This window comes from Artemia franciscana, chromosome 14, assembly GCF_032884065.1.
Source record: "Artemia franciscana chromosome 14, ASM3288406v1, whole genome shotgun sequence".
Taxonomy (NCBI): Eukaryota; Metazoa; Arthropoda; class Branchiopoda; order Anostraca; family Artemiidae; genus Artemia; species Artemia franciscana.
The window spans coordinates 21,852,591-21,878,524 of record NC_088876.1 but is presented as its reverse complement, the minus strand read 5'-3'; the positions used below and the strand labels follow the sequence as shown (position 1 = coordinate 21,878,524).

The window sequence follows — 25,934 nt, the reverse complement described above, 5'->3', positions numbered from 1 at the left end:
CCGGGGTCAATTTAAAAGACATAAGATGAAAACTGCTCGTCCTCGTTCAACTTCACGAAAAGCTCTGTCCACTGTGAGTAATATGATTCCTGAGAGTGTGCGTGATATGGTTCAGCGGCCAATCTTTCACGGGCTGATGAGAAACCAGAGCCTCAGATGCAAGAACCAATGATACCCTTTATTCGCCTTTTTAATAGTTTGTTGTTTTTTTTTGTCATCTCTCCAGCAGTTTAGGGGATATGTCTAGTTAGAACCTAATAAAGAACGAACCACGTTGTCACTACTTTTACCCAAGTCACTTTTTAAAGTAATCAGGGAATCAGGCAACAGAATCGACCAAGCATGACATCACAACTTTGTCAAAAGATACGTGTGCCATATCATCTTCTATTTGAAGATGTAGCTTTTGTAAAAAAAAAATTGCATTTAATTTTGACACTCTTTTTATTTAATTACAAAAGGCAATATACATAATGATTTCCTTTTATATAGGCCCTTAAACGCCTATCTATGAAGTTTCAGTACCCCCCCCCCCTAGTGGTGACTAAAGAAAACAGAGAAGCGGGAGAATACAAAAGAGACAGGTCACTGCTTCCTATGAGAAAGTGATTTTCTTTATTATTCAGAAGGGAGGACTGTAGTTCTACTAAATGAGGCTTTTTGTTATGGAGATTCGACGGTGCAATTTTCATATCGATATGACATAAATTTTTATGGGATTTCACGCTATTTTTTGAAGTTCCCATAAATTTACTTTTTCGCTAAACTTATGCCATCAAAATTGCCATTCCTAAATCAGCTTCGAATGGCGATTCTTCCTCACTTGACATTTTTTTAACGCCTTTCGAAATTTTTGGTTACTTTGGGCTAGGGTACGGTCTTTACTCGGTTGTCCCTAAGAGGGCACCCATGATCAAGAAAGCTCCTAAACTCGAATCAAACGTTGATCCACTCCTGTCTTTAAATCATTTTATTTAAAACTACATACTCGAAAAAAGGAAATTTCTCAAGACAAGCAAAAAGTGACATTAAAATTTAGAACGAGAAGAAATAAAGTCATTTGATGAGTCAAACTTAAAACAAACAGAAATTAATATGAATTGAAAAACGAAACATAAAAACAACCGAATTTGACAAAAGATACCCAAATAAACCAAAACCAAACAGAAAATTAAGACAAGTTCAAGTAACGGAAGAAACCAGCTTCTGCAGGAAATCAGGAAGATATTCTGAACGAATATGAGTCACCAAAGGGGAAGCTCGTTTCCCCTTAAGCAGACTATTTCAAACAAGCTTACAGGAGTGACTCAACAGACCAAGCCCCGAAGCACAAAATGAACAATTGTAACATCTAGCTTTATTACATTGGTCTATAAACCTCTTCGAATGTTAAAGAATGTGTAATTGCACTTTTTAATCAATTACACTTTTTCCCAAATGTAACTTTATGCTCTTGCTATAGCAAAGATGACAGCCAACAGAAATAATTTCAAGCTTCCTTGTGCAAAATACTATTAAAAATCAAAAACATATTTCTACCAGTATTCAAAGTTACATGTTGTAAATCAGTGTGAAATTACCCCAAAGCTCGCATAAGTCTTTGTTAAAGAGGGCCAGAGCTATTGGACTGTGGATGGCATATGAGCGCAATATGAGTTGCAACTTCCTTGCAACGTGAGTGGAGTTCTGCTTTATATTCTAAGAGTTGGAAAATCATTGAAGACCCTAAATGAACTAATATTTCAATCCATAGAATTTACCTCGTTTTCTCACCATGTCAGAACTTGTTTTGTGTTTACATCAAGTTTTCACAGTCCCCTTTTTTCCCTCCAATCATGCAGTGTTAAGTTCCTTGCATAATTTCGGCTCTAACAATGTGCAGTATACTCATCTTTTCTGAAAAAGTACATGTCTATGTATGTCCTAGCTTCTTCGCATACTTTGGGGCCCCTACCCCTTGAACTGTGTTGCAGGTTTCCTGTAGATACATATTTTTGAACATTTCAAATATCCAGAATGAGGTTGAGATACGAAAATTTTGATTCGAAGTCAAGGGGGCTATGAAGATCCACGGAGGCTAAAAAGATGTGGAAGAGGAGATGTCTGCCATCTGACCATATTTGACCCTTACAAAGAGCTATAATTTCGATTTCAAATCAAATAGGTCCCCTCCCAAGCTTCTATGGTCTCCTGTTCTATAACAGAGGATATTTTACTTATTGCTATTTGGATAACCTGTGGCATTTCATTTTTCCTAATATGTTTTTCAGCTAATTTTTCCCTAATATTGTTTTTTAGAGCTGACAGATGCATAAACATAACGAACACTTTTTAGCCTAGCAAAATGCGCTTTCTATGCCTTTTCGGCAGAAGTAATGTTAGAAGTAATGCTAAACGGAAAGCAGGTCGTCCTTGTCTGGGATGGGAGGATGTCATACATAAAGATTTAAGGAGCTTCCTGGGAGGGTGTAAAGAGGGAGGGCTTGAATAGATTGGGTTGGAGGAAGAGCGTGCGTAGCTTTGTTGGCCTCAGGCGGCTTAGTGCTGTGGTGAGTTATTAGTAGTAGTAGTAACGTTACTCCTTGCAAATTGACAAATTTAGAAAGGTAGATTATTCGCAAAGAAAGCAATGCCCTGTACTTTCTGTCAACAACTCAGAAAATTATCATATGTTTTAAATTGAGACAATAGCCGATTATTGGCAAATTCGTTCATTTTTCATCTCCGGCAGAGGATCTTAGTATCATACCAGTGAGAATAACTAGATGGCACTCTGGCATGTAAATAAAACTTTGAGTGAGCCCCTTCTACAATTACACTATCTTAAACTCTTAATTTAAGTACTCAGACAATGAAATATAAAATAAGAAGTGAATTTTTTATGTGCATCCGCCTCGCGATAATTTGAATTATCAACTTGTGGAAGTGATGAAAGAAGACTTAAGAGCCATGGCTAATTAGAGTAAGGCCAGAGTAGATTTACCAAGACAGATCAGTTCTGTGAGCCATTTGAAGGCAATTAGAAACCAAAAAATTATTCAAAGATTTATAACCAATCAGCAAGAAAGAAGCAGTCAATGCAGCAAAATCAAAAATACAGACATATGAAACATCTTGTAAACAGAAAATACTTAGATTTTGCCCCAAAAAAGAAAACGCAGAAAACGCCCCATGCGTTTTCGCGAATTTGCATCATCAACATTGGCTAAGTAATATCTGAAGCATATATACATTTTTCTTGTGATTTTACTTTATTAAGGTTTCGCAGAAATAAACTAGATATTTTCAACAGAATAATCCTGGGAAATCGCTGCATTCCCGAAAATTTAAAAACAAGTTATTCTCATGAATTTTGCAACGCCATCTAACTAGTTGAGCTAGCCAAAATTCAAGATGAGTTTTAAGATGGCGTGGCAGACATCAAAATAAAAACAATACATAACAAGAAAATGTGGATTCAAAGGCCCTTAATAATGAAGATGCGCCGTTAATCAAATACATATGTGCACAACTGCTTCTTATAGTCCCAAAGCATGCACCATCACCAAGATAAGAGAAACATAATCAAAAATACATATCGGATATTTAAAGAAAAAACGACAAAATTTACGAACAAATAGCTACCATGGATAACCATCAAGAACAAGACGAAATTGCTCTCCTGTACTACATTAATCAAAATTTAAGATGTCAACTTATACCTTCAACCCACGGTCCCATCCTTAACTTATCTTTTGGTGTCTATGACAATGTCATTGAGCCATGTCCAGCAGGACATGAATGCCATCACTCATAGTTTCCATCTTAGCTGAATAATAAAAATATATAATTTCTCCCATAGACAAACATATATCAAGATCTTAGGGGAGAAAAAAACATGTTAAGTTCCAACTATTTTCCGGTTCCAATTGGAAAACAGGGGAAGAAAAGAAAAAAGAGTTAAAAAAAATGAAAAACCTTTTAGATGGTCGTAAATGGATTGCGATATGGAATTAAGCGGACAAGTAGGGGACGCACTGGGAGAACAATCCTTTTTTCGTGATGCTTCGCTCAAGCTCGATAAGTAGGAATAACCTGAAAAATACAAATAATTACTATTAATTATGGGTTTTCAAAAACATTAAGCATTAGTAAGTTACCATGGTAAGTTCAATAATTGTTTTCAAGTAACCAAGATTTAGGGGTGAAACTATTCTCAAACCCAAATCAACATGAATGCCGAAGTTTTTTAATTATCTACCATTAACTTGAGGATATTTCCTAGAATACACATTAAATACATAAAAATTAAAGTTCGGTAATACAGACAAACTACGCCAAATATATAAATGGCTCGTGTAGATGATAAAGACCCTCAAATGAATTATATAAAATAAAAAATAAATATAATTCAAACAAGAGCTAGGCGCTCATATGGCACTTATGACGAGGTCGGAAAAGCCAAGAGCTCATATGGCACGAGCTCTAGCAAAATTCTAAGAATCGATAGACTGATTTAAAAGGAAAATCAGAGGCTAAATGCCGGTCGGGATTTAAAATAAGAGCTCTGAGACACAAGGTCCTTCTAAAAATTAAATTTTATTCAGATCCGATCAGGCACTCGTAAGTTAAAAATACATAATTTTTTCTACTTTTTCCTCTCCCTTCAGCCCCCCAGATGGTCAAATTGGGGAAAACGACTTTATCAAGTCAATTTGTGCAGGTTCCTGACACACCTTCGAAACACCCATTCAAAACTTCACCCATTCGAAAGATAAAGATACCTCAATTTTCACGCTTTCCAAGATTTCCAGTTTCCCCTTCCAACTGTCCCAAAGTCACCGGATTTGGTTGGGATTTAAAACAACAGCTCTGAAGCAGAAGATCCATCTAAATATCAAATTCCCTTAAGATCTGATTACCCGTTCGTAAGTTAAAGATACCTCATTTTTTCTAATTTTTCCGAACTACCCCCCCCCCCCCCAACTCCCCTCAAAGAGAGTGGATCCGGCCCGGTTATGTCAGTCACGTATCTTGGACTTCGGCTTATTCTTACCACCAAGTTTCATCATGATCTCTCCACTCTAAGCCTTTTCCAAGATTTCCGGTCCCCCCAACTCCCCGCAATGGTACTGGATCCGGTCGGGATTTAAAATAAGAGATCTGAGTTACGAGGTCCTTCTAAATATGAAATTTCATTAAGATCCAATCACTCCTTCGTAACTTAGAAATACCTCATATTTTTTAATTTTTCAAAATTAACCCTCCCCCCAACTCCCCCAAAGAGAGCGGATCCGTTCCTGTTATGTCAGTCACGTACCTAGGACTTCTGCTTATTTTCCCAACAAGTTTCATCCCGATTCCTCCATTCTAAGCGTTTTCCAAGATTTCAGGTTTCGCCCTCCAACTCCCCCCAATGTCACCGGATCCGGTCGGGATTTAAAATAAGAGCTCTGAGACACGACATCCTTCTAAATATCAAATTTCATTAAGATCTGATCACCCGTTCGTAAGTTAAAAATACCTCATTTTTTCTAATTTTCCGAATTAACCCCCCCCCCCCCCCAGATAGTCGAATCGGGGAAACGACTATTTATAATTTAATCTAGTCTGGTCCCTGATACGCCTGCCAAATTTGATCGTCCTAGCTTATCTGGAAGTGTCTAAACTAGCAAAACCGGGACCGACAGACCTACAGAATTTGCGATCGTTATATGTTACTTGGTAAATACCAAGTGCCATAAAAAGTTGAGTCCACCTAATAAATACATATATATAACAAGAGCTAAGAGCTCATATGGCACTTGTGACGAGGCGAGAAGAGCTAAGAGCCAAGAGATCATATGGTATGAGCCCTAACAAAATTCTATGAATCGATAGATTGATTTAAAAAGGAAAATAAGAGGCTTAATGCCGGTCAGGATTTAAAATAAGAGCTCTGAGTCACGATGTCCTTCTAAATATCAAAATTCATTAAGATCCTATCACCCACTCGTAAGTTATAAATACCTAATTTTTTCTAATTTTTCCTCTCCCTTTAGCCCCCCAGATGGTCGAATCTGGGAAAACGACTTTATCAAGTCAAATTGTGCAGCTCCCTGACACGCCTACCAATTTTCATCGTCCTAGCACGTCCAGAAGCACCAAGCTCGCCAAATTACTGAATCCCTCCCCCCAACTCTCCCAAAGAGAGCGAATCCAGTACGATTCTGTCAATCACGTATCAAAGACATTTGTTTATTCTATCCACCAAGCTTCATCCCGATTCCTCCACCCCAAGTGTTTTTCCAAGATTTCCACCTCCAATTCCCCCCAATGTCAAAAGATCTGGTCGGGATTTGAAATAAGAGCTCTGAGACATGAATTCCTTCTAAAAATCAAATTTCATTAAGATCCGAGCATCTATTCGTAAGATAAAAATACCCCAATTTTCACGTTTTCCAAAAATTCCGGTTTCCCCCTCCAACTCCCCCCAATGTCACAGGATCTAGTCGGAATTTAAAATTAGAACTTTAAAGCACAAGATCCTTCAAAATATCAAATTTCATTAAGATCTGGTCACCCTTTCGTAAGTTACAAATACCTCAATTTTCAAAATACCCCCCCCCAATTCCACCAATGAGAGCAGATCCGGTCCGGTTATGTCAGTCACGTATCTTAGACAGGTTTCTATTCTTCCCATCCAGTTTCATCCTGATCTCACCGCTTTAAGTATTTTCTAAGATTTCCGGTCCCCCCCAATTACGTTTGATCCGGTTAAGATTTAAAATAAGAGATCTGAGTTACGAGGTCCTTCTAAATATGAAGTTTCATGAAGATCCGATCACTTCTTCGTAAGTTAAAATACGTCATTTTTTCTTATTTTTCAGAATTAACCCCCCCCCCCAATAGAGCGGATCCGTTCCAATTATGTAAATCAGGTATGTAAGACTTCTGAATATTTCCCCCACCAAGTTTCATCCCGATCCCTCCAATCTAAGCGTTTTCCATGATTTTAGGTTCCCCCACCCCAAACTTCCCCCAATGTCACCAGATCAGGTCAGGATTTAAAATAATTGCTTTGAGACACGATATCCTTCTAAATATCAAATTTCATTGAGATCCGATCCCCCGTTCGTAAGTTAAAAATACCTCATTTTTTCTAATTTTTCAGAATTAACCCCTCCCCCAACTACCCCAAAGAGAGCGGATCCGTTCCGTTTATGTCAATCATGTATCCAAGACTTGTGCTTATTTTTCCCACCAAGTTTAATCCCGATCCCTCCACTCTAAGTGTTTTCCAAGTTTTAGGTTTCCCCCTCCCAACCCCCCCCCCCAATGTCACCAGATCCGGTCGAGTTTAAAATAAGAGCTCTGAGCCACGATATCCTTCTAAATACCAAATTTCATTGAGATCCGATCACTCGTTCGTAAGTTAAAAATACCTCATTTTTTCTAATTTTTCAGAAATAACCCCCCCCCCCAACTACCCCAAAGAGAGCGGATCCGTTCCTTTTATGTCAATCATGTATCTAAGACTTGTGTTTATTTTTCCCACCAAGTTTCATCCCGATCCCTCCACTCTAAGTGTTTTCCAAGTTTTAGGTTTCCCCCTCCCAACTCCCCCCCCCATTTTCCCCAGATCCGGTCAAGCTTTAAAATAAGAGCTCTAAGACACGATATCCTTCTAAATATGAAATTTCATTGAGATCCGATCACCCGTTCGTAAGTTAAAAATACCTCATTTTTCCTAATTTTTCAGAATTACCCCCCCCCCCCCCCCAACTACCCCAAAGAGAGCGGATCCGTTCCGATTATGTCAGTAATGTATCTGGAACTTATGCTTATTTTTTCCCATCAAGTTTCATCCCGATCCCTCCACTCTAAGTGTTTTCCAAGATTTTAGGTTTCCCCCCTCCAACTCCTCCCAATGTCATCAGATCCGGTCGGGATTTAAAATAAGAGCTCTGAGACACAATATCATTCCAAACATCAAATTTCATTAAGATCCCATCACCTGCTCATAAGTTAAAAATACTTCGTTTTTTCTATTTATTACGAATTAACCGGGCCCCCACTCCCCCCCCCCAGATAGTCAAATTGGGAAAACGACTATTTCTAATTAAAGCTGGTCATGTCCCTGATACGCCTGCCAAATTTCATCGTCCTAGCTTACCTGGAAGTGCCTAAAGTAGCAAAACCGGGACCGACAGACCGACAGAATTGGCGATTGCTATATGTCACTTGGTTAATATCAAGTGCCATAAAAACAAGAAACAATCATTATATGATATTCATATAATCGAAACAAGCATTATATTAAATACCTAGCCTAACCACCTCTATATTTTAAATATTTAATTAAAATATACCTGCATAGATACCGTTTATCTCGCTCAGGCTAAGCTGATTATCTCCGAGTGGACACAGGAAACCCGGGATCATTACAGAAAAAAACAAATTGTGGTCGTTATAACACGCAAGTGCCCAAGCCTTTTATATTTACGTACTGATGTACGCACTTGACGTACGTCAGCAGCCTTGCCATCAAAAGTAAATTCCGTGGGGAAAAATCGTGCTAGATGTAAGCCTACAGTACTAACATTTTTCCATTAACCCTAATATGGGAACTGGGGAATTTGTTCGAATTAAGTGATGGTCATATTTTAGAGGAGGACTCGTTTTGAAAATACTATTTCTGGGAAATCCCGCCCCTCAATCTCCCACGTACGTGACTCTGGTGAGTATATGTTGCGATGTTTAATACAAAAAAAGCCCCTTCAACAGGAAAAATAGTAAATGATATTTAACCAAAAGTAAATGTATAATAATAGGGGATTAATTCTGCCCTTAGCAATCACATTACCTGGCTAGTATAAATACATTATTGCAAATGAGATGAAACTAAAGGTTAAACCCCCCCACCTGCCACATAAACACAGTTTTGGGATATTCAGAATAGTCTATTTTCTAGACAATCTGGTCGAAATTTTGTGAAACAGATAGCCCGAAGCGAATCAGCATGAAAAACTGATAGGAAATTACTATATACTTTTTTCTAAGTAAGGCAAGTCGGGCCTTCAAGCAAAATTGTCGAGGCTCTTCACTATAAAATTTGAAAATGTAGAAAAGCTATTTTGGGATATGACAGCCAAATATTGATGGCATTCTGGGTACAGAGAGATAACTAAGATTTGCCAAGGCACTAAGGCACTTTTGAATAAAAACTGAACAATAAATGTGAAGTGAAGAACAAAATGTAACTTGAAGAACGAAATGAGCGTAAACCAAATTTGTCAATAGGTGTAAGCAAATTAACAGAAAAAAAGTTCCACTCTTATTTCCATATCGACTCATTTTATAAAACGAGCGTAAATCAGGTTGTTGATGGTTGATGGATTGATTAAACTGTTTTGTCCTAGGTGATTGGAGGGATGAGTAAGGTCAAGACCTTGTTCAGGTGCTTGTTTATTTTAATTGCTAAACTAGGAAAACAGTGTTTGAGTGTGTGTGTGTGTTTGTGTTTTATTTTTACCAAATAATTACCTGTAATATGACGATATTCTTTGACGATATTTTATCATTTCCATTCTTTAAACAAATAGAAATATAACAACAGTGATTACTATTGTTATTATTAGATTAGTGATTATTCTTTAATTATAGGCCTACTCACACTGAAATTCCAAACAAACTGGCGAGAACGTGTCATTGGCATTATATTTTTTGTAGATGCGAACCCAACATGAGTAGCAAATTGATCGCATTTTAAACAAAACATGCCAAAGAAATCAAGTCGGGTTAATACTAAGGAATTATAACCTTTAGTTTATATAGGCCTAATAATGTAATTTGGACAATATATTTGCACATGAAGTGTGGGGTAAAGTAGTTGGACATCGCCCTTAATCTAACTTAAACTGATCCAATACTTGCTAATTAAACGAAACACATTCAAGAATTAACTGTATGTTAGATCTCAGAAAACCGGTTTCATAGCAACAAAGACAAGCGGCGGGTGATAAAATACATTGGACTGTGTATTTGGGCTATATATTTACACATTAGGGAGGAGGGGAAGTTTACGATAAATTTCATTAGGTTAGGGGCACTGTCCAAATATTTTATCCAATCCCACTCCTAATTTAGGAATATATAGCCCAAATTATATTGCTACTAGCTGTTGGGGTGGCGCTTCGCGCCACCCCAACACCTAGTTGGTGGGGGCGCTTCGCGCCCCCCCCAAGCCCCCCCGCGCGCGTAAGTCGTTACGCGCCATAATAGTTACGCGCCATTGTAGTTGTGTCCCTATGTTATATAAACTTGCGAATATACAACATTCTTTGCTGTCCCATTGTCTTTGCATATAAATAGATTGTCAGGTTATCCCCCTGTTTCCCCCGGTGTCCCCGTTGTAGTTGTGTCCCTGTGTCCCGGTCGTCATTTATATTCCCTGTGTCCCGGGTCCCGGTCATCATTTGTATCCCGGTGTCCCGGTCTGTATATACATTCGTTTTTTAGTTTTGTTTTTCTCCTTTATTTTTTTCCTTTTTTTTCTTTTTTAGCTTATTTAGATTTTTAGATTTTTTAGTTTTTTTTATTAGTTTTTAGTTTTTATTTCTTTTTAGTTTTTTTGTCCCGGTCGTCATTTATATCCCCCTGTTTCCCCCGGTGTCCCCGTTGTAGTTGTGTCCCTGTGTCCCGGTCGTTATTTATTTTTTAGTTTTTTACCTTTTTTTAGTTTTTTTAGTTTTTTAGCTTTTTTATTTTTTTTATTAGTTTTTAGTTTTTTTGTAGTTTTTGCCTTTTTTTTAGTTTTTTTAGTTTTTTAGCTTTTTTATTAGTTTTTAGTTTTTTTTGTAGTTTTTGCCTTTTTTTAGTTTTTTTAGTTTTTTAGCTTTTTTATTTTTTTTATTAGTTTTTAGTTTTTTTTGTAGTTTTTGCCTTTTTTTAGTTTTTTCAGTTTTGACGTCACCTGATCCAGTTTTTTCAGGTGACGTCACCTGATCCACGATCCACAGATCCACAGACAACTTATTTTTATATATATAGATAGTTTTTTTTTTTTACTTATGTCCTGGTCGTCATTTATACTCCCTGTGTCCCGGTGCTTTGTTGATTGCTAATCGAACATTCCTTTTGTCCTGGTCGCTTTCTCTTTGAGTGTCGTCATTTATTAGTTTTTTCCTTTTTTTTTTAGTTTTTTATTGGTTTTTACCTTTATTTTAGCTTATTTTTCAGTTTTTTCCTTTTTTTTAGTTTTTTTTTATTTTTTATTTTTTTTATTTTTTTACCTTTTTTTAGTTTTTTTAGTTTTTTTAGTTTTTTAGCTTTTTTACTTTTTTTATTAGTTTTTAGTTTTTTTTGTAGTTTTTGCCTTTTTTTAGTTTTTTCAGTTTTTTTTTTAGTTTTTTATTGGTTTTTACCTTTATAGTTTTTTTAGTTTTTTAGCTTTTTTATTTTTTTTATTAGTTTTTAGTTTTTTTTTGTAGTTTTTGCCTTTTTTTAGTTTTTTCAGTTTTGACGTCACCTAATCCAGTTTTTTCAGGTGACGTCACCTGACACATCCATCCACACATCCATCCACACATCCACAGACAGACAACTTATTTTTATATATATAGATATAAACTAAAGTTTATATATAGGTTACATTTCATTAGGATTAACCTAACTTCACTTCTTGGATGTGTTACGTTCAATTAACAAGTACCCATGACATTAAATATAGGTTTTATTTCCACCTTCTGTAAACTTGCCCACAAGATATATGCAAATTTGTCACATAACTAAAGAGTACGAGAGGTATTTTGTCACCAGTACCTTTGAGAATTCGCACATATTAAATTTAACTACTTTGATGAAAACAAAGGATTGACTTTTTTTACTTGGTGTTTGTTTTTTTTTCAAATTGTGTTTTCAGGTTTTGCTTACTAAGGGGACTGAGGGGATATACAAAACAACTACTACTACTACTGCTAACAATTCACCGCAACACAAAGCCACCTGAGGCCAACAAACTACGCATGCTCTTCCGCCATCCTAAACTATTCAACAAAGCCTCCCTCTTTACACCATCCCAGGAAGTTCCCATTTTCCCAGGAAGAGGGGAATGGAAGATTAGACCAAGGAGATTACAATGGTACCCCATAATATGCTTCTCCTCTTGGTCCTGTCTCCTTGTTACATTAATTCAGGACTTAGCTTCTTTTTGCACCGGAGAGTTCATTTTTGCACTGCATCGGAATTTCGTTCGTTTTATGTGCCACGCAAAGAAACAACTCGGTTTGCACAGAAACAAGTTTAACTTATTTGCATGATTACAGTTTTAACAAGGTGAAATATTTCTACTAAAATGTGGCGACGAAGAAAAGGAAAAAATCCAAAATTTTTGGGCCTTTGTATTTGGGACTCGTTAGCATGTCCTACCCCGGAGGTACATGTTTGTGTCTCTCGATCATTCGAAAAGAAATCACTATCTCCAAATTCTCTTCCTGTATCCCTTAGGGTTATGGAGTACATGGGGTAAAAAAAGGACACGGGAAGGGAATTAATGGCCCTCAAATTGCTTTCGGCCTTAAAATATTCTTTAGGAACCATCAATTTCCGATCGTATGAACACCGTCCCCCGTATGGCTAAACTCATAGCACTGTCGACGCGCATTGCCTGTTAATACGAACACTAAATCTTAGCCTATTTCTTATTTTTTGGTTTATTTATGCATTCAGCCTAGAACAAACTGGTTGTTGCCGTAAAATTATAATCAAATATAATATTAAATAAAGGTTTCATTAAATTTGTTATAAATAAAGTAGAAAAATAAAAAAACGTTTAGGCAGAATACGGTAGACTAAGGCGCACTTAAGTATTATACATAAGACAGGACACACCCAAAAAAAGAAGTTAAGTTAATCATTTTTACTTCATAATATGAAGAATAAACATAGTTAACGCATTTTGTATTCAGTTTCGCTATACTTTACACCACCACCCCTCCCCTAATATATATATATATATATATATATATATATATATATATATATATATATATATATATATATATATATATATATAATTTGGGCTAAATATTTGCACATTAGGTAGGAGGGGTGAAGTATAGCGAGGCTGCATGCAAAATGTGTTAACTATAATCGTTCTGAGTATTATGAAGTAAGAATGATTAACTTAACTTCATTGCTTGGTTGTCTTCTGTGTAATATGTAACTGTTTTTCCTCGTTTGGACCCTCCTTCACCAATGAGCAGGACCTCCCACAGTAGAAACCTGACCAGGCTCCTGATTTGCATTGAGGACCAAAGGACAGATAAATGCGAACACAATTTTACTCAAAATACGGCATGGCAATCTTAAAAAGTTCCTTTCAATACAGCCTAATGAAGTTTACAATTACACTTGAATAAGGTGAGCATTCTTGAGTTGAAGCAAATACTGAAACAACTTATATTTTATCTCCAGATCCTTATAAGTAAACATAATACAAGCAGGAAAATAGGATCAAGAGGATATGACTTCTAAATTAGGCTACAATCAGAGCCCCCGGAAGCATTCTACGTCTGGCGTCACTCAGTCGGTCGCCAGAACGGGGCTTGGCTTGATGTCGCCTTGGCGAAGCAAGTAACATTACAATTAATGTATTCAAAGCTTTCAACTGCACCGTGGGTGTTGTATTCAAAATGAACGACTTGTAGTCAAGCAACGGAAATAAGAAAACACATTGAGTTTCACAGTCATAGTGCTTATTAGCCGGATAAAAAGTTTCAGACATGCAAGCCTTGGACGAAACAATAATAATTAACAACTTAGCTTAGTAAATATAATGAAACTTGATTGCGTCTAAAAGAAAAATGTAAACGACAATAATGCTGTTAGAAAACATTTAAGCGATATGGTTAAAATCTGAAGTAGGCTTAATTGCATCAAATTTAGTTGACTTAACTTTATTATCCTTAATTTCAGGCGGGTAAACAACACAAGGGACCCCTGTCCCCTAGAAAACCTCAAATATTAATTATTTTCTCAATAATTTCTGACAAACTTAATATAGCCTAATTCACTCATTCGGTCTTTCAAAGATGACCGACCAAAAGCCAAGGGGTTGCTCGGTTCTCACCACCTGGTGTACATTTTCAACAGCCACATGTTCCGAGAAGTAATATCACAGATGCGTTTTTATGGCACTTAGTATTTACCAAGTGACATATAGCGATCACAATTTCTGTCTGTCTGTCGGTCCCGGTTTTGCTAGTTCAGGCACTTCCAGATAAGCTAGGACGATGAAAGTTGGCGGGCGTATCAGGGACAGACCAGAATAAATTAGAAATAGTCGCTTCCCAGATTCGGCCATCTGGAGGGCGAACGAGAAAGTTGAGAAGAATTTAATTTCCCAATATAACAAATGATTATTGCTCTACAGTATAGCTTGCTGGTCTAGCGGTATGATTTTCACTAAGGGTACAAGAGGTCGCAGGTTTGAATCCCGGACCACCCAAATTTTTACATGAAGAAGATCCTAAACTAGATCCGAATCGTGAAAACTGAGGTATGTTTATCTCACGAATGGGTGATTGGATCTTAATGAAACTTTATATATAGAAAGACATCATGTCTCAGATGCTTCCTTTTCAATTCGAATCGGATCCACAGACACTGTGGGGTGGAGGAGGGAAACGGATATCTTGGGAAACGCTTAGAGTGGAGAAATCGGGATGAAACTTGATGGGAAGAATAAGTACAAGTTCTAGGTACGTGATTGACATGACCGGATCCGATCTCTTTGGGGGAGTTGGGGGATTTCTAGTGCTTTAGCGAGTTCAAGAATAAGCACAAGTTCTAGATGCGTGATTGACATAACCGGACTGGATCCGATCTCTCGTCACAAGTACCATATAAGCTCTTAATTCCTGTTTCCTAGGGGTGATTGTATCGAACCGGCAGTCAGAGAGGATTGGAAAATGGTTCGAATGAAAATTAAAAGTTCTAGAACCCTTTTCAAGTTACCAAAAAGATTTTGCCACGAGAAAGTGGCGTTTTTCTGCCATTTTGTAAAATTAAGGTTTTGGCTTAAAAAGGAAAAAAATGCTATCGACTCAAAATTCTGAGATAGTTAATGATTTCAAAATATGAAAAAAAAAACATACTGATCTTCCCAGTTGTAGAGGAAGTAATGTGACACGGTGGTGCAGTCGATCCTGAAAATCTACGAAGTCAATAAAGCATAAATGGTCAATATCAATATTTACCAAAATACTTGATTTGGCAAAGTTGATTCACTTGATTTTTCATCAAAGTAAAAAAAATAAATTATGTTGAGTTTTGGAAGTCTTCTAGAATGCGGCAGTTTAACCCTAAAGAAACTTGCATCCCCAAGGGTTGAAATAGCCGTTCCAGGTAGTATATCTAAGCTATGTTTAGTGATGTATAATTGCAAATAAGGAATTATGATGGAGGGCGGTGGGTCATTGTGTAGGAAAGAGGTGTGTATGACATATACCCAAGAGAACCCATTCACATACCCAAATTGTCTAACTCTCCAAGTACTTTCAGACAAATTTGAAAGGTGTATGGAGAGGAGGGGGATACGAAGTGATTTTTCATCTCCTTTCATTTATAATAAGCCTGAGGAAGGAAATGGAGGGGGTTGATACCTCCCTTCTTATTGCAGACAAATGTGCCTGATATTTACTTTACAGCTTCTTTGAACTAAACTTATTTGTATTTCTTTCATAAAATTACGTACTACTACTACTACTACTACTAACTCACTGCAGCACCAAGCCACCTGAGGCCAACACAGCTACGCACGCTCCTCCTCCAACCTAATCTATTTAAAGCCTCCCTCTTTACACCCTCCCAGGAATTACGTACAGTGATTATTAAGTGCAAATCAGCTATTATGAAGGAAGGGAGTTGGTTTATGGTGTAGGCGGAAGGGGGTTAGTGCCTCAAAGAGGACATTTTAATGCCAAAACATTCTAGCTCTCATTGAGAAAACAGATAAATGTAGTGAGTTTTGAGGGAAGACGGGGAGGGGTGAAGTGCTACCAGGAGCTTTGTATGCATCGATTTCAAACGGTAAGATTTTTTCATATATAATTTTTTCTTGGTTCTACAATGAAGCATTTACGTAAAATTGAGAACGTAAAATTTTGTTTCTTTGAAAAGGCACTGAAATTTGTGATTTTCATTCGAATGAAACCTCTCCCAAAACTCGATGACTTCTGGTTCAATATGACCCCCCCCCCTGTTGAGAAAGGGGAAGAAAACACCCGTGAAAATACAAAATTTCGTATTCAGTGGCTTGAAAATTGTTTGGGAAGGGAACATTGGGAACACGGTTATCCTCTCCCCTTTTCTGAAAAAAACTTTTTTATGGGTACCTTTTAAACTTGAAAAAATACGTATATATTTGAATCAGCGTATAGTAAAGATTTTTGTACGCATTTATTTTCGAAAATTCGGATTTTTAGAGTTTTAGTTACCATCGACGTGGGTAACTCCTTACTTACAGTTCATTTCTTAATTATTATCTTGTCACTGTTTGATTATTAACATTTAAGAAAAATCGTTTTTTATTAGGGGGGAGGGTTTGCACTAGAAGCTTCGAATTATTCTGCTTACTGAGAATTATTCAGGCTGTTCACTAGCTGTATCAAAATAACAAGTGTCTCAATTGAAAATGATAGGGCTTGTAGAAAGAACACAAGTTGAAAAAGAACGTTAACTTTTTACAATAGACTGCTATAGACAAGAGAGGCGTCTACAAGCCCCTTAATGAGAAATGGACAAAATTCTGTCGACGCAACTTAAAAGAGAACGATAGGAATGGATTCAATCAATTTAGGGCGAAGCTTTTACATAGCATTCGTCAAATTCTTCGTTGGTCGGACATACCGGCGCCGACTGTGTCGATATTAGATGCATTCTAAGACTAAGAGACTCATTCATTAAGGCAATAAGGCTTGTTTTATTTCGATAGGACATTGCACTACGTGGATCCTTAACCAATCAATAAAAAGATTGGCACGAGATTGAAAATACGTGACTAACACAAGCAAATTTTCGATACTGTCCATTATCTTAGTGATAACGATAGATCATACGGTATTACATTTATAAATTGCAGTACGACCCTTTCATTGTTGTGATGATGGTCATAAGGGAAGTGGTTACACTGATGTACCACAATATTCCTACATTATATGAAATATAGGCCTAAGTAAAATCATACAAAAAAGCTTGAATAACTAGTGGCTTAATTTTTAACTGGTAACGATCGATTAAAAAGAAAACAGTCAACTTGTACAATTTCCCCCATGCAAGATATATTTTACACTGTCCACATTTCCCCATAATCGGGAAGTTTTACGAAGACAGTCACTTTTTATTGCTTTACTAAGGCCCCTCCCCATATATATTGGTCCTTTCCCCAAAAAGTCTACGTATGTACCTGGTTGAAAAACATGTTTTTCCGGGTTGAGGGAGTGACCCTTCAAAGATTGATCCTATTCAATGGCGTCAATTCACCAAATTCAGGGAGGACGGGGTAATTTTTTCGGTACTTAAGTACTATACGAGAAACAATCGAGGAGTGAAGTTTGGTTAATGCTAATAAAAGAAAACAAAATATGATGAAAATATAATACTTTATTAGCAAAATTGTGAAAACTACAACAAAGAATTATGGAAGGGGGCCGCCCATAGCGCATTATATTAAATACGTAACCTAAAGTAACCTTATTAAATACCAACTAAATATTGAATTAAAAAATAGCTACTATGCATTTTCCCAGCGAGCCGAAGCTAATTGTCTGGTATTATCACCGTGAAAAACTCAATTATTTCCTGCATAATAATTAACTACCAATCTTTCAATATATAAGGGGGAATTACGTCATGTTTTCAATTTTACACTAAAAATAACAAAAAGGCATTTTCAATGAAAATGCCCCCCATGAGTATTTTTCCAATCTAGGGGGGCACAGATTATCCTCTGTCCCGATCCACAACTGATCCCATTGTTTCCACTGTGAGTTATGGTTTGAGTTAAATAATAAATTTTTTTTTTTTTTTTTCAATTTAAAGTAAGGAGCAACATTAAAACTTAAAACGAACAGAAATTGTTATGTATATGGCGGGGTTTGCCCCCTCTTCAACACCTCGTTCTTCACGCTGAAGTTTTTCAGTATTTGTAAAATTATTTCTCATTGTTCTAACAGAACGAGTCATGTGTTTCAGGAGTCGTTCTTGAAGAACTGGGACAAAATTCAAGCTTTAGCGTAAAGAACAAGGTGTTAAGGAGGGGACAATGTGTGATATCTTGACCACAGGAAGTACCCGTTTTAAGAAACAATTCTTACTTAATAATATGCAGAATAATCACTGTCAACACATGTTCCACGCAACCACGCTACACTTTACCCCCCCCCCCTAATGTGCGAATATATAGCCCAAGTTATGTATTTATATATTGCCACCCGAAACTTGTTTTTCCAGTTCTTGTTTTATCAGAGTTGATTCTATTGCTTCACGAGTTGAAACAACTGAGACGCATTACAAGAACAGATAGGAAATAATGTAATTGGTGCTATATATTTACACATCAGGGGGTTGGGAGTAAAGTATAGTGGGGCTACATGCAAAATGTATTAACTATGATCATTCTGCATATTACGAAGTAAGAACTGTTTTCTTAACATGGGTACTTGCCGTGGTCAGAATAGCATACAAGTATCCCCTCCTCTCATATACTTCTGTTAGTTTTAGTTTTAATGTTGCTCCTTACTTTTAGTTGAAAAACTGTTTTTTTCATTTATATTGTGATCTTTTTTTTAATAATGTCAGGAAAAGTGGCTTAACCTCAAAGTAAAAATACTTCCTCCCCGCGGAAATATCCTTTAAACCAGAGGTTCCCAAACTTTTTTGTCTTATAGACCACTTTAAAAATTTTAGGTTCTGGTGGACTCCCTTTAGCTACATTTCTACCATATTTCCAAAACTCGATAAAAATGTGAATATCAGATCTACCTACGGAAATTTGCTTTGTGGCTGAGTTTCAGCCACGAATTAACAGTTTTCGAAAAAAAAGTGAGAATTTATTGGTTGATTAATAAACTGATTGTGCAGTGAGTGGTTGTCAAAGTGTAAGAGTGACCAATCAAAAAATTGTGTCCATTCCACCTATTTTTTTTCTTTTATTATTTTTTTACATCTACTCACAGCAAAAGGAACCAATAAATTCTCCCTTATCTTATTTAAAAATAATCGGAAAAAAAAGTATACTTTCTTGTGTTGTATTTATTCAAATATGTAATTATTACACTTTTGATTAATAATGTAAAGTAAATTCTACCTTTCTACAATAACAATCACAAAATAGTCATATGTTAATGGGAAGGATGTACTTCATGAACTGACAGCAAATTATCAATATTAGGGTTCAACTTGGCTAGGAATAACCGCACATCTCCCCGTTCCGTGATATTCAATCTGCTCCTTTTTTCCGTTAAAAGGTTTGTAACGACACTAAAGCTCTTTTCGACAAGATATGATGAGGGAAACTCTATCAAAAGTTGTCTCGTAATCATCCACAGTCCAGGATATTTTTCGGGGTATTTCTGCCTGCAACCAAAATGTTTGATACCTTCCTTTAAATTTCACTTTCAGCTCCTCATTAGTGCTAAGGTCGAGTAGCTCATCTTGTTATATAGCATTGCCCAACTCCGTTTCATCAAATGGATCTATGATCCATGGTGGTATTTCCATCGTCAGGATATCTTCAAATCTGATTTTGAAGTCATCATGCAGGACAATTAAACGTTTCTGAATATCCTCATCAAGGCATTCTACCTGTAACAAGTTTAAAAACTGGGAAAATTCGCGCCGACTAATATTTTGCTTCAGATATTTCAATTTTCCAAGAAAAGCTGAAATTACACCCTTTGCTTTTATTGAATTGAGACTGTCCCCTTATTAAAGTTATTGTTAAAGACTGTCCCAAAGTTAATGTTATTAAATTTCTTGAACAAATCTATCAAATACGCGATGTTTGCTTTCGAATTGATGAGATTTTCTCTTAAATTTGGATCTTTACATTCCAGAAGCTCTAATACTGATTCGAAAATTGGATAAAATCTTGTTAAACATGCCCCCTTCGATAACTAGCATACTTCGGTATGCAAGAGCAATCATTGAAATTCTTCCTCATTTTCATCGCACAGTTGTGCAAATGAACGCGCATTCAATGCATTGCTTTTTATTTTGTTAACTGCATTAATCACAAATTGAAGTGGTTTGTGCAATTTCTCACTCAAATTTTTCGCTACTAGATGTCGTCGGTGGATGACACAGTGAATTGCAGATACCTCTAGTATATTTTTTTTTAAGATGCCTTATTAACCGACGATATCGCACAACCATGGCAGGAGCCTTATCTGTTGCCACTGAAATAACGTTTGTGAATGGAATCGATTTTTCCTTAAAAAAATTGCTCAGGACAATAAATGTTGACCTTTCGAGTCCGTCTTGGAAGTTTTTGCGAATAGTAACTCTTCATAAATTTCTTGGTCCATAACAGATCGAACATATGCCAATAATAATGCTTCATTACCGGGTAAGGTTGACTCGTCAAGTTGAATAGAAAAATGAATTGTTTGCCGATAATTACATAAGAAATTGTCAATATCAGAGCTAATTTCATCAATACGTCTTCGTACAGTGTTGTTACTCAAAGGAATTCTTTTGAGTATGTCGAATAAGGGATTTGTGCACAGCGGTTTTTAAAACTCTTCAACAGCAGGTAAAATTAACTGTTATCCAATGGTGTGCGGTTTTCCAGATTTTGCTATAAGCAATGAGATATTGTAAGATGCTCGCAAGCCATCATCGTTTCTTTAAGACGTTGAAGCAAACATACTAAGCACAGTGGGTCTCTTTTCATTTTTTTTTCCCTTCAATTTTTGAAAATATTCCAATCTTTATCAATTTTATCAGGATGACACTTTCTAAGATGATGTTCGAGCTTCGATGGTTTCATAGAGTCATTGATCAAAACTTTGTTGCATAAAAAAAGGCTTATGGGCAACCGCTTGTCTGTTTTTGATGGTAGAAAACCAAATTTTAAATAATCAACACTGTATTGTCGACATTTCTCTTGGATTCAGCCATGTTTCGTATCAATTACCTACCTATACATTAAAAAAACATTGTTTTAGTAAATTTATGTCGGTCTTACTTAACAGGATATGGCTATTTGAACAGAGAAGGAGCAATGAAATTAAAAATTAATTATTGCAATGAAATAAACAAAGAACCGTCAGTAAACTGATTCTTTACCTTATTAAATAAAAAAAACAAGTTTTTTGAAATGAAAGTAAGGAGCGACATTAAAACTTAAAACGAACAGAAATTACTCCGTATATGAAAGGGGCTTTTCCTCCTCGAAGCCCCGCTCCTTACGCTAAAGTTTTTTATTGTTTTGAAAAGTAGAGTTGCGAGAAAGAATCAAACTTTAGCGCAAGGAGCGGGGTGTCGAGGAGGAAAAGCCCCTTTCATATACGGAGTAATTTCTGTTCGTTTTAAGTTTTAATGTCGCTCCTTACTTTCATTTCAAAAAACTTGTTTTTTTTATTTAATTTCTGAAAGTTTTTGAATTAATGCATGTCTGATTTTGGCTCTCCGTACATAAATTATTAAAATGAAATTTGCATATTAATTCTTTTTTTGGCTAAATGGCTTTCTCTTAGTTTTGATCAGACGATTTTGAGAAATAAGGGGTGGGGAAGGAGGCTTAGTTGCCCTCCAATTTTTCGGTTACTTAAAAAGGCAACTAGATCTTTTAATTTATTAACGAACGTTTTTATTAGTAAACAAAATACGTAACTTAAGAATTAACTTACGTAACAAACTTTTACATTCTTATATTTTTGATTATATATATATGAGAGGATTGGTCCCCTCGTTAATACCTTGCTCTTCACACTAAATCTTGTTTTGTCCCAATTCTTTAAGAATGACCCCTGAATCAGAAAGGCCGTAGAATAAATAGTTGAAATTACTTAATTTTTTTTTAGCATAAACAGCGAAGCATTTATCTCCTCCTAAATACCTCGCTCTTTATGCTAAAAGTATTTTTAGAACCCCTCATATGCGTAATAATCTCTGTTTATTTTAAGTTTTAATGCTTCTCCTTACTTTCAATTGAAAAAACTTTTTCATGTTTATATTTTCATTGTTTTTTTTATAGTAATGCTAGAAAGTCCTGCGCCTTTTTCATTGAATTTCTCTTCCCCCAAGAAATATTCCTCCAAGGAAAGATCCTCCCATATAGCCCCCTCCCCTGAACCCCACACCCAAACCAAAAAATCCTCTTGATAACGTCGGTACACTTCCCAGTAACTATTACTGTATGTAAACATTGGTCAAAGTTTGTAACTTGCAGCCCTCCCCCAGGGACTGTGGGGGGTAAGTCATCCCCAAAGACATAGTTATTATGGTTTTCGACTATGCGGAACAAAATGGCTATCTCAAAATTTTGATCCGTTGACTTTGGGAAAAAACGAGCGTGGGAAGGGGCCTAGGTGCCCTCTTATTTTTTGGTCACTTAAAAAGGGAACTAGAACTTTTTATTTTCGTCAGAATGAGCCCTCTTGCAACATTCTAGGACCACTTGGTCGATACGATGACCCCTGGGAAAAAAAAACAACAAAAAAAAACAACAAATAAACACGCACCCGTGATTTGTCTTCTGGCAAAAAATACGAAATTCCACATTTTTGTAGATTGGACCTTGAAATTTTTTCTAAAGGGTTCTCTGATACTCTGAATGCGATGGTGCGATTTTTTCCCCTATTTTCCAAAATAAGGCAAATTTCTCAGGCTCGTAACTTTTGATGACAAAGACTAAATCTGATGAAACGTATATATTGAAAATCAGCATAAAAATCCGATTCTTTTGATATTTCTTTTAGCATCGAAATTACGTCTTTTAGAGTTTCGTTTACTATTGAGCCGGGTCGCTCCTTACTACAGTTCGTTACCACGAACTGTTTGATTCCCATATTCGGTTAAGTTTCACTCTAATTGTTATGGGAATATTCCAACCCGCTTGGAAGTGCTTCATGGTGGTGTTCTTTCCCCGTATCTTTTCAGTATTTGTATCGCAGTGTGTTATACAAAATTATGCCCTTTCTTTTTTGTAATTTGGCAAATGTCTTTGTATTGCATATGCGGATGATATACTTCTAGATCTAGCCGTTCTAGATTTAGCCTCTCGAATTCCGTATCATCTATTTCAAAACATTTCAAAACTGTTGGTCTGTCATTGAATATTGATAAGTGTGAGTAACTAGTCTTTAATGCAAAGTCTATGCCCATTTGAAATCCGCGTTCTAACTTCTCCATCCATTATGTCTCTGATTTGTGGCGGTCAAGCATTCATATTTATTGGAATCTACTAGCTTTCCGGATCAATATTGTACGGCATATTAAAGAAAACTAAAAGCGGGTTATGGTAAAATAGTAGCTAATCGTGGTTATTATTATCGAAAAGCGCTTGCATTGCTATACACTAGTTTTTGCGACCATTCAATACTTTTCCTATCTGGTATTTCACCTATCCTGAAAAAAAGACAAGATCTGGCTGAATTGTGTATATTATATTTCCGCTATTGTAAGTTTGTTTCATCTACCCCGGTCTTATAGGAAAAAGAAAATAATTCGGTATTTCGGGGCTTCTGACATTATTACTCATTTGCGGAAGTTAGGCTCAAAATTGGAAAAGGATTATATTTTTTCTCTGGGCCCCTTCCACCTCTTAGTTCGTTTATTTTCCCATTAGTTTTCACCTGTTTTCGCTTTATAGTTGTGTTACCTCTTAGCAGTTCTTTCGTTAGTTGAGTTATGGTTGTGGTATATATGTTTTATCGCTCGTATAGTTGCGTTATTTTCAAATTATACTCCATAATAGAGAGGCTCCGAACACCCAGCATTGTATATTAAGCTCTGAATTTGACGTTTTTTTCTAACGTGACCAGATTCGTCCTGCGCCCTGCGCCCTTTTCATTGAATTTTTCTTCCTCCATGACATATTTCTCCAAGGAAAGATCCTCCCACATAGCCCCCTCCCCTCAACCCTACCCCTAAAACCAAAAAAATCCCCCTGAAAACGTCTGTACACTTCCCTATAACCATTATTATATGTAAACACTGGTCGAAGTTTGTAACTTGCAGCCCCTCCCCCAGGAACTGTGGGGGAGTAAGTCATCCACAAAGACATAGTTATTATGGTTTTCGACTATGCTGAACAAAATGGCTATCTCAAAATTTTGATCCGTTGACTTTGGGGAAAAAATGAGCGTGGGAGGGGGCCTAGATGCCCTCCAATTTTTTCGGTCACTTAAAAAGGGCAGTAGAACTTTTCATTTCCGTTAGAATGAGCCCTCTTGCGACATTCTAGGACCACTTGGTCGATACGATGACCCCTGGGGAAAAGAAAAAAAAAAAAAAAACAAAAAAAAAAACAAACAAATAAACACGCACCCGTGATTTGTCTTCTGGCAAAAAATACAAAATTCCACATTTTTGTAGATAGGAGCTTGAAACTTCTACAGTAGGGTTCTCTGATACGCTGAATCTGATGGTGTCATTTTCGTTAAGATCCTACGACTTTTAGGGGGTGTTTCCCCCTATTTTCCTAAATAAGGTAAATTTTCTCAGGCTCGTAACTTTTGATGGGTAAGACTAAACTTGATGAAACTTATATATTTAAAATCAGCATTAAAATGCGATTCTTTTGATGTAGCTGTTGATATCAAAACTCAATTTTTTAGAGTTTTGGTTACTATTGAGCCGGATCGCTCCTTACTACAGTTCGTTACCACGAACTGTTTGAAAAGCAATAACTGGCTAAGATCAATAATAAAAGTTTTATGAAAATGACCGAGCCAATTTCAGTTTTTGTTTTTTTTTTACGTGTAAAATAAATTGTAAAATAACAAGATCAAAAGTATGAAGTTATAGCATATAAGCAGGTGATTACTTACTTTTTCAGACACTGACAAACACAAACATCGATCCACTTTACTTCTCTTTTCAAAAATTCGGAAACAAATACGATAACAAACGTTTTCGGAAAACGTTTGTCCTTAGCATTCGTATTTATATTGGTGAACAATCAAACAAGTTCATGCAAGATCGCAAGCACATTCACCACATGTCGTATTTCGTCCCTTAGCACGTCTAAACAAGCGTTGCAGAAGGCGGTGACGGCAGCGGTAGTGCTTTGCAAGTCTTGACATGTTGTAGTGAATATAAAATATGCAAGTTTTTACAAGTAACAGTCGCTGAGCTTCTTAAAATTTATATCTACCTATATTAATTGATGGAGTCAAGCCGACATTTTAGTTATTCACAACTGAAACCAGATAAAATCTTGTGGACCGGACTCTCTTTTACTAATTGTGGACTCCCATTTTTTTTGTCACAGCAACGTAGAGCCCCGTCAAATTTCCCGTGCACTCCTGGGGGTCTACCTGGACTGCTTTGGGAATCACTGCTTTAGACAATTCAACCCCGGTGAAAATTTACCCGGATAACTACCCTTCACATCTCCACGCGTAAAATTGAGTCGGCAAAGAGAAAGCAAGACATATAAAAAAAATTTGGTAGGCCTATACGAATTCTAGAAATTCCCCTGGAAAGTTCACCCCCTGGAAACTTCCCTAACCATAGAAAACTCTCCTCGTGAAAAATCCCCCCAGCAAAAATTTACCCCAACCCGAAAAACGTATGCATATTTCCCAGACCTTTCCCCAGGGGCTGTGGGGGGGGGGTATCTCCAGAGGCAAAGTTATTGTGCCTTTAAACTACGCTGAACAAAATAGCTATTTCAAATTTTGACTGGACGATTTTGGGGAAAAGGGGCGTGGGAGGGGGCCTAGTTGCCTTCCAATATTTTGGTC

At 36.6% G+C, this 25,934-nt stretch overlaps 1 protein-coding gene across 4 annotated transcripts in view; it reads right to left on the bottom strand.

The window, feature by feature from the left end:
- The window catches only part of LOC136035451 (mothers against decapentaplegic homolog 7-like), a 53,733-nt gene that overhangs the window by 7,188 nt on the left and 20,611 nt on the right, over window positions 1–25,934 (bottom strand). For all 4 annotated transcript variants that reach the window (XM_065717268.1, XM_065717266.1, XM_065717269.1 and 1 more), the window contains exon 3: window positions 3,958–4,074. In XM_065717268.1, the coding sequence (XP_065573340.1) occupies window positions 3,958–4,074 (117 nt within the window). The remainder of the gene's footprint in view (window positions 1–3,957; window positions 4,075–25,934) is intronic.